Source organism: Strix uralensis, chromosome 32 (genome assembly GCF_047716275.1).
Source record: "Strix uralensis isolate ZFMK-TIS-50842 chromosome 32, bStrUra1, whole genome shotgun sequence".
Classification (NCBI taxonomy): domain Eukaryota; kingdom Metazoa; phylum Chordata; class Aves; order Strigiformes; family Strigidae; genus Strix; species Strix uralensis.
This window is the reverse complement of record NC_134003.1, coordinates 2,877,353-2,886,665: the sequence shown is the minus strand read 5'-3', so window position 1 is coordinate 2,886,665 and position 9,313 is coordinate 2,877,353. Positions and strand designations below refer to the sequence as shown.

At 62.8% G+C, this 9,313-nt stretch overlaps 1 protein-coding gene across 2 annotated transcripts; it reads left to right on the top strand.

Moving 5' to 3' along the window:
• Positions 1-2,778: 2,778 nt before the first annotated feature.
• Positions 2,779-5,701, top strand: CTSK (cathepsin K). Of its 2 annotated transcripts, none has more exons than XM_074853022.1 (8): positions 2,779-2,868; positions 3,634-3,760; positions 3,875-3,997; positions 4,090-4,245; positions 4,329-4,547; positions 4,644-4,809; positions 4,919-5,024; positions 5,103-5,701. In XM_074853022.1, exons 1-8 carry the CDS (start codon positions 2,861-2,863, stop codon positions 5,200-5,202), a joined length of 1,005 nt encoding a protein of 334 aa, XP_074709123.1. In that variant the 5' UTR covers positions 2,779-2,860; the 3' UTR covers positions 5,203-5,701. The 2 variants fall into 2 exon arrangements, with proteins under 2 accessions (XP_074709123.1, XP_074709122.1); XM_074853021.1 differs by having other exon boundaries at positions 2,846-2,868; positions 3,610-3,760.
• The last annotated feature ends 3,612 nt before the right edge of the window (positions 5,702-9,313 follow it).

Sequence of the window (9,313 nt, the reverse complement as noted above, 5' to 3'; positions counted from 1 at the left end):
GGGGGGAACCCCCGCTCTGTGCCGTGGTTTGTTGGTCGCCCGGGGCCTCGCTGGGGCGTCGCTTGTGCACTCACCATCTCAGAGGAGTTGATGATGTGATGCCCCTGTTGCCAAATCACAAGATGGAGGAGAGCCGGGGAAGATGGGGAACAGAATTATTTTTTTTATATATATATATAATTTTTTTTTTTTTTTTTAAATTTTAAACCTTGACTTTGAATCTTCTGGCTTCTTCAGTGGAAAAAAAAACTTGCGGCGCATTTTATTCTCCTCAGGGTCTGTGGGACTGGAAGAACATTTTGCTCCCCCCCGTGAGGGCGAGTCCCCCTTCACTTGCAACAGGAAAATCTGCTCCTTGCGGGGTTTGACCTGGGAGGGAACTCGGCCCAGCTGCGGCGGGGGAAGAAGGCGAAGCTCTCCTGGAAGCCTGGCTTTGTTTGGGATGAAATCGGGGGATTTCTGCCCCTCGCTGCCTCCTGGGGCCAGGCAGGGACGGGGGGTTGGAGACGCTGAAGCTTCGCTCCGGGGGGAGCGGGGACACCGGTACCCTCAAGTTTCAGCCCCTGCAGAGACCCGCAGAGGTTCCTCTCGGTGGCGGAGCAGGAAGCTTTCTTTTTTATATTTTTTTTTTTTTAATTTTTATTGGAAAATTAAGATTTGAAGGTGGTTTTTTTTCTCCCAGCACCACTTCCAAATTTTATCTCCAGGAGGAGTTTGGAAATGTCCCCTGATTTCCCTCCCCCCCGTCCTTTCACCCAGGGAAGCTGCTGCCAGCAATAACCAGGCGCTTCCTCTGCCCCAGCCCCTCGCACCCCCCCCCCCCACCGCCCCCCCCCCGGCCTTTTCTCAGGCTTGGAGCTGGGTTTTGTGACGCAGCCGGGCCTTAAACCAGCCCTGGCCTTTGCCGGAGGAGGAGGAAAATTCCCATTTCTGCAGAAATCCAGCCCCAGCCCTGGGCAACTTGCCCTTGGTGCCGCTGCCTGGAGTCGTGTCCTTCAGCGCTGGGAGCTGGACGTGCCCCCCCTGGTGCTTCAGCCCCCCCCAGCACACCCGGACCTGGGCCCGCGGGGACAAAAAGCGACGATGTCCAGGTCTGGGTGGCCCCTGGCCCGGAGCCCCCCCAGCCCCTGTGGGTGACACCCCAGTTTTGGGTCCTGCCACAGACAATTGAAGCTGTTGGGGGGCTTTGGCCAGGGGGGGCTGGTGGGGTCTCAGCCTCTCCCCCAGCCCCAGGCTGCTGGAGAGGGACGGGGTGGCCGAGGGGGGGCCAGAGGCTCATTCCTGTCGCAGCCCATTTGGAGAATTGTATTATTTTTTGATGTGAGGGGGGGTTATTTTATCATCGCTTGGGGCAGGCAGGAGCCAAACCTCCTCCTGGGGGGTGGGGGGGGGCTTGTTCTGGGCCCCGCGCTCCCTCTTGTCGCAGATGATTCTATGGAGCAGAGATTTTACAAGAAGATATTTTCCCTTTTTCAAAGCTCTGCCTCCTTTCTGCCTCCCCTGGCCCTGGTCACACCGCTGGGGGGGCCCTGCCCCCCCTCCTTGGCCTCCCGGTGATGGGGCTGGACCTTCCCCCCACGCTCACTTTCCCCCCTCCCCCAAATTACTCACGGGGGGGGGGCTGGAGCGTGTTCCCCCTCCCTTGTCATCTCCCCAATCCTCCTGTTCTCCCCCAGCCCTGCAGCCGGAGAGGGGATGTGGCCCAGTGCTCCCAGTTCAGCCCAGTGCTCCCAGTTCAGCCTCACCTCCTCCGTGGCCCCCTAAACCCTCGGCTCCCCCCACTTTGGGCCCCGTGGCCTCCCCCCTCGCTCACGCGCGGCCGAGTCAGGGCCCCGTGCTCGGGGCGATGAGTCTGTGGCCAAGCCCCGGCCTGACTCAGCCACCCCCTTTCTCCGCAGTCAAGGGGGGGGCAGGTCCCTCTCCCTGGGGACCCCCACACGGGTTTGGGGTGACGTGGGCGCAGTTTGGAGGCGGCTCCAGCCTGGATCTGGGCCTCGGTGCTTCTCCCATCCCCTTAACTCTGCCCCTTGCGCCTGGGGCCCCTCGTACCCGCGGCTGGACGATGATGACGATGATGATGATGATGATGTCCCCAGCCGGGCGTCCCCCGAGGGGGGGACTGATGCCACCGGGACCTTCCGGGCCATGAACAAGGTTTTCTGACTCGTGACACGGTGCCAGTCACGGCAGAAAGCACCGTCTGGCCTCGGGGCTAAGCCTGGGCGCCCCCAAAACCGGGCCCAGGGGGTGGCCAAATCCTGCACTGCCTGGGGGGGGGGGGGGGGCAGGGGAAGGGGTGCTGGGCTGGGGTCCTCCGCTCCAGGCCCCCGAGTTGCTGGAGGGGGGGTTAATCCTGCCACGTGGTGCCTCTCCCGAAGCGAGGGGGTGCTCAGCCCTCCCGGGGTTGGGGGGGATCCCGGGAGCACAAACAGCCCCTCACCCGCGGGACGGGGTGACCCTGGGGCAGGACGTTGGGACGAGGAGGGGGTCCCCGGGGTGCGGTGCTGGGGCGGGGAGGGGGGTCCCTGGGGCAAGGGGGGGTCCCCGGGGGCAGGAGGGGGTCCCCAAGGTGCGGTGCTGGGGCAGGGGGGGGTCCCTGGGGCAGGATCCGGAGCCCCCCCAGCCGGGGCTGACTCCGCTCTGTCCCGCAGCACCGCGTGAAGCGGGGGGAGCCGCCGCCGCGCCCCCCTCCCCGCCGCCTCCTTCTCTCCGCCCCCCCCCGCTCCCCCCCGCCCCCCGACCCCGGGCGCTGCCAACATTTTCCAGCTGCCTCTCGACTTCCTCAATCCAGCGGCATAAAAGAGCCGCGGCCGCGGCCCCCGCCCGCACCCCCGGCCCCGCCGCGCCGCCCGCCAGCACCATGTCGGGGTGAGCGGGGCGGGGGGGGCCCGGGGGGGCCCGGGGCACCCGGCGAGGGGCTGCTGGGGCGGTCGGGGGGCTTTTTCCCCAGGGAAATGGACCCCGGTTGAGGGGGATGGGAGCGGGGGGAAATGGGGTCCCGTGTGGCGGCGTCGGGGCACTCAGGGGTGCGAAAGGGGAAACTGAGGCACGGAGCATCGAGCGGGGCTGGGGGCTCGCCCCGGGGGGAGAAGGGGGGTGCAGGGGGCGAGGGGGTAAAGTAAGGGAGGGGGAGGGTGCGTGGGTGCCCCCCCGCCTGCACCCCCCCGCTCCCTGCGCCCCCAAACCTCGGGGTCCCCACGGCTGGAAAAGGGCCGGTGGGGGGTAACGGGAACCGGCCGTCGCGGCTCATGGGGCGCCAGCGCTGCCCGCGGGGGGGTCCTGCCCCGAAACGGGGCGGGCGGGGGGTCCCCAGCCCAAAATAGGGTGGGCAGGGGGGTCCTGGCCCTAGGACCGGGGGTGTACGGAGGGTGCTGGTCCCGGGGCCGGGACACGGGGTGGGTGCGGGGTTCTGGTGTCCCCCAGCCCATTCCCAGGGTGTGTGTGGGGGTCCCAGTCCCTCCCAGCTCAGTAGTGGGGTGCGTGGGGCCCCCCAGGGCCTGGAAATGGGATGGGCGTGGGGTCCTGGCCCCTATAGCGCCACACGTGGGGGGACGGCGGGTCCCCGTCCCCTATAGCCCGGCAGGGTCCCGTCCCCGTCCACCCTCCCAGGCTCCGTTCCCGTGCCATCCCCAGGATGTGGTGGCCCACACTGGTGGCCCTGCTGGTCCCCGCGGCGCTGGCCCAGCTGCGCCCCGAGCGGGAGCTGGACGCCCAGTGGGACCTGTGGAAGAAAACCCACCGCAAGCAGTACAACGGGGAGGTACGGCGGGGGGGGGGGGAGCTGGGGGTCCCTGTGGGGTGGGTGTCCCTGTGGGTGTCGTGGGGGGGGGCCGTGGGCGCAGCCCCCCCCCGCCCTGACGTCCCCGTGGCGCAGGCGGACGAGGCGACGCGGAGGCTGATCTGGGAGAAGAACCTCAAGTACATCAACAGCCACAACCTGGAGCACGCGCTGGGCCTCCGCTCCTTTGAGCTGGCCATGAACCACCTGGGTGACATGGTGAGTGTCAGCGGGGTGGGGGGGGACAGAGGGGACCCAGCACCCTTGGGTGCCCCAGGGCTGCACCCACCCACCCCGGGCTCCTTCCCCAGACCAGCGAGGAGGTGGTGAGGATGATGACGGGCTTGAAGGTGCCTCGCGGCCGCCCCCGGCGCAACGAGACGCTCTACGTCCCCGACTGGAGCGAGAGAGCCCCGGCCGCCGTGGACTGGAGGAGGAAAGGCTACGTGACACCCGTCAAAAACCAGGTAAACCGGGTGCTCCCGGGGGTGCCCAGAGCGGGGGCGGCCACCCCGGTGTCACCCCGGTGTCACCCGCCGTGTCCCCGCAGGGCCAGTGCGGCTCGTGCTGGGCTTTCAGCTCGGTGGGCGCGCTGGAGGGGCAGCTGAAGCGCAAGACGGGGAAGCTGCTGTCCCTCAGCCCCCAGAACCTGGTGGATTGTGTGGCCAACAACGACGGCTGCGGCGGCGGCTACATGACCAACGCCTTCGAGTACGTCCGGCAGAACCGCGGCATCGACTCGGAGGACGCCTACCCCTACATCGGCCAGGTCTGGGGCTGGGGAGGGGGGGTGAGGCCTCTCTCTGCTCCCCCCGCGACCGCCCTCCCGGCCCCATCTCACCTTGACCTTGCTGGGCCGCCGCAGGACGAGAGCTGCATGTACAGCCCCACCGGGAAGGCGGCCAAGTGCCGCGGCTACCGGGAAATCCCCGAAGGCAACGAGAAGGCTTTGAAAAGGGCCGTGGCCAGGATCGGACCCGTCTCCGTGGGCATTGACGCCAGCCTGCCCTCCTTCCAGTTCTACAGCCGGGGTGAGGGGCTGCGCGGGGGAACCCCCTCTGGTGCCCGCTGGCAGCTCAGGGGAACTGAGGCACGGCCGGGTGGTTCACCCAGCGCGTGACCGTCCGTCCTGCCCCCCAGGCGTGTACTACGACGAGAGCTGCAACGCCGAGAACATCAACCACGCGGTGCTGGCGGTGGGCTACGGCTCGCAGAAGGGCACCAAGCACTGGATCATCAAGAACAGGTACGGCGGGACGGCGCGGCTGCTCTTCACCGGGCCGGGCTCTGCCGGGGGCTCAGGCTCGGCCTTTTCTCCCCACAGCTGGGGCGAGGAGTGGGGCAACAAGGGCTACGTCCTGCTGGCCCGTAACATGAACAACGCCTGCGGCGTCGCCAACCTCGCCAGCTTCCCCAAGATGTGAGCGCTGCCCGCACGCTCCCTCCCCGCGCCGCCTCCGGCCGCCCTCCCCTGCTTCCCCGTCTTCAAACTCGGCCTTTTCGCTCCCAATCTCCAACGCTGACGTCGCTCCGGGGGGGGGGAATCTCTGGCTCTTTATGAGAAATCTCCCACAGAATCGGGGAGAGACCCCCCGGCTGCGGATGAACGGTGCCATGAGCTCCCCCAACTCTGTTTTCCCGGGACTCCTTTGCCGTCCGGCCCCGCGTGTGCCGGGTTCTGCCTTCCCGCGGCCGCTGACGCTTGGCGCCGGGCTCTGGAGAGTCTGATCTGTCCGGAGACGCTTGTGCAAACGGGTCCCACACCGGGCTCTGCCTCCGGGAACGCGGACGCGCCCGGAAATCCCGCGTGGGTGGAACATCCCCGTGGAGAGCGCGGATCTGTCTCCCCCCACCCTGTATCCCAGTGGGGGCTGCAGAGAACGATACGATTTTATTTTTAAAATAAACCCCGTCGGGAATAAAGGCTCCGGCTGGTTTGCTCTGTGCTGTGAGGGCCCCGTGGTGGGACGGGGGGTGGGAAAATCCTTCCCTTTGCCAACGGGGCAGGAGCCGACGGCGAAACGCGGCCGAGTGCGGAGCGGAGCGGGGAGAAAAGATGCTGCTGGGGACTTTTTGCAAAATCCCAGCTGGTTCCGCAGGATCCCTGAAACAGGTGGAAGAAATAACGGCGGGGGGGGGGGGGTGAGGAGGAAGAAAGTGGAGCAGTGAAGGGGCTGCAGTGCCGCCGCTCTGGGGCAAACGGTGGTGCCAGGGCTGGGGGCGTTTCGCAGCCAAAACCCCAAATCCAAGCATTCCTTTTCATGAAACTAATGGCAAAATGACTGCAGCAAAGCTCGGGGCGAGCCCTGACAGGCAGGGAAGGTGACATCTGCTTTAGAAATCCACGCAAAAAAATGTTTAGACACTTAAAAATAAGTTTCTTTTTCCGACTTGCACCGAGCCGTGGGTGGCGAAGGGCCTGGCGGGGTGACGGAGGATGAGGGGCGCTGGTTGGTTCATCGGGTTCTGCCAGGCCATCGGGGTTGGGGAAAAAATAAGTGATTTTGGAGCATTTCCTCGTTCGCCAGCTCCCGGCTGCAGCAAGCAGGGGAACCTCCTCACACCCCTGTGCTGCCGTGAGGCCGAGCTGGGCTCCGTGGGAAGCTGCACCGTGGCCGGGCAGGCAGGTGAGACACTTCCCTGCGGTGATTTTTGGCTGGAGAACGTGGAGAAACGGTCCTTTTGCGCTCACCTGGGGGACAGAGCCCAGCGCTACCTCCTCGGTGCGTCCCCCTCGACTGCTGCTTTTCCTCGAGAGCGGCCGCAGCGATGGGGACGGAAAGTTGGCAGAGGAACTATCTGGGGATGCGCAAAGTTTCCTTCCAAGGGATGTTTCCTGCGGGTGTGTGTGCGGAAGGGGTCAGGCCTCGTGTCGCTGGGGCCGCGGAGCAGCTCCTGGCCAAGGACGGGGCTTGGGGATTGGTGGGGCAGCAAAACCCCCGGATTGGGATCTGGCGCTGCCATATATTTCTATAAATGATTTTATCTTTGACTTGCATTTAGCTTGTGTCGCCCTCGATCTCGGCGACAGGCGCTGGTGGCACCGCCCAAAGAGGGAACTGGATTCCCAGTTGGGCAGCAGCTGAGGGGGAGTTGTCCAAAGGCTGGTTCCAAACACCTTCCAGGGCTCTACCACGACCCGAGCTGCTCTCGGGGGGTGAATCGCGTCGTGCCCGTCACCGCCGACGGCTCGTCGGATGGTGTAAGAGTCGGTCAGAAGCTCAGCGTTGTCTCAGCGTTGTCATCAGGGACACGGGCAGGGAGGTGCTGCCTGCTTGGAGCGCAGCTGCTGATCCCAGGAGTGGAATGTGGTGCAAAGGCTCCTGCGTGGTACCGAGAGTCCTGGGCCGCTCTTGGGTACCTGGGCCTGGCCAGAGCCGTTAGAGATAACGGCATAGCTACTGTCAAAAAAGATGGATCGCAACTGTTGCCATAGCATCGATGAAGAAATCCTGAACTTTAGACGAACTTTGCTTCATTATAACACCAAAACACACCTCCTGGTCGAAGGTTACCCGCCTCCAAGACTGAGCACGCCTCGGACGCTCCCCCTGCGCACGCGCGATGGCCTCGCTCGAGAAGGGCGGAGAGATGAGAATTGAATTCTGAGAAGGGCGGAGACCCCTGAGGCAGAGGTGGAACAAGGTGTGTTAGGAAGCATAAAAGATGACTTCTGGGCAACGAAAATTGGAAGCTTCCCCATCAAGGACCACGACGATCGACGACGCAGCATCAGCTGGACCCGGGACCGTTAGAACGTCGCGAGATCAGCGGTGGCAGCTATAACCTCCCTCCCTCCTCTCTCTAAACTTAACGTTACTTTTCTCCTTCCTCTCACCCATCTCTGTCACGTGCCGCTCCACAGGCAACACAATAAAGTTCCGCTGTTTGATTACTGCTCTCCCCTTTGGTGTTGGTCACCTTAATTTTGCACTTTCGAGATCGTAGCAAACGAACCATCACGCGTCCACCGAGTGGGCCGTGACAGATGGGGACGACTTCTGGCTCGTCAAAACAGCAAACCCCGAGGCTGAGCAGCTTCTGCTTTCAGCGGGGGCACCCTGGAGGTTCCCAGAGGTGCCAGCGATGCGCTGGCTCAGCGCCCATCAGCTTTCCCGAGGGCTGGTCAGGGCTGAGCTCCATCACAAGGGCCCCTGACTAACCCTATAAACCCGACTCGTCGGACGTCACCCAAAACGCTCCTGCCTGACTGCTCGGCACTGGCTCAAAAATGGGATTTCTGCTCTGCGGGAAACTCCAAGGTTTCCAACATTCCCGGGTGCTGAGTCAGCGCAAAGGGCTGGTGCGTCTCGGAGAGAGAGAAGCTGAACTGGTTTGGGGACACGGGGGCGAACCCCCTGCTTCGGCCAGTTTGGGGGCGCAGCCTCGAGGCTCGCTGCGGCCGCGCTGCCCCTTTGCGTTCCGACGCGTTGGTGAACCGGCTTTTCACCACGTAAAATGCAGAACAAGGAGAAACAAAGAGTTGAACTGGAACAGCTCCGCTCAGGCAGACGCATCTCTGGAAAACAAAACCTGCCATGTCAGCAAGGCTGCGTTCAGCAGCTGAAAACCATTATCTTTTTTAAAAACAACAACAAAAAAATCCCAGCTGTGGGCAGTTCTGTCAACAAAGCTCCTTTATCCTCCTGTCAGAGCTGGGCTAAAACCCACCCGTTTCCTCTTCTGTCTCTCATCTCTGGCCTTGGTAGGATTTAAAAAAAAAAAATTTAAAAAAAGTATTTTTGATATACAAAACTAATTCATTCACCTTTATCTGGTATTTCCCTGGTGGTTTTGACTCACTCTAGGACAGAGAAAATAAGTGATTTTCCTCTGCCCCCACCCCGAGTTAGTGGCAGCAAAATCTGGCAGGGAAGCAGTCAGGAGGTTCAGCCTTTTTGGCCAAGAGATGCGAATTTGGTTATTCCTGTGGCTGCTGGAGAGGAAGCATGAGTTGGAAAAAGAATGTAAAAAAAAGGGATGAGGAGAGAAAAAAGTGAGGGTGAGGGGTGGTAAGGCAGGAGGCAGCGACCTCCTGTTGTCTGATTTTTGCTTCTTTCTTCCTCCAAAAATCGGGGAGCGCGTTCTGGTGACCGGGGCTCTACCCGGCCGGCGAGGAACCGCGGAAGCACCGTGGGGCTGCCCCCTACGGAGCTCCCCCGGATCCAGAGGGGTGCCCTGCTCTGGGACCCACTCTTGGGGTGCCACCACTCACCCCACTGAGCCCGAGCGTGCCCGGGTCCGCTCCAACCTTCCCTTCGTGGGGAATCCCGAGCAGAATTTCCGAGCAGAATTTCCGAGCAGAATTTCCGAGCAGAAATCAGGAACGACGAAATTGGCCACCAAGTGTGACCAACTCATCCACCCTCCCCAGGAACTTCTCCACTAATAAGGGATAATCTGTCAGGAATTATTTCAATTCTTGAGGTGGAAGGCGTGCGGTTGTCATTGCTAACTCTTGCAGTCTCGGGCAGCTTTTTAGAAAATGACTCAGCTGCATTTTCAAAGCTCTTGAGACGCTGTTTTGTTTTCTTC

What these genes read in the sequence shown, in the direction of transcription:
- CTSK (XM_074853021.1), top strand. An exon ending in TGAACCACCTGGGTGACATG is followed by an intron (nt 3,998 to 4,089) that starts GTGAGTGTCAGC and finishes CTCCTTCCCCAG; the next exon opens with ACCAGCGAGGAGGTGGTGAG. An exon ending in CCTACCCCTACATCGGCCAG is followed by an intron (nt 4,548 to 4,643) that starts GTCTGGGGCTGG and finishes GGGCCGCCGCAG; the next exon opens with GACGAGAGCTGCATGTACAG.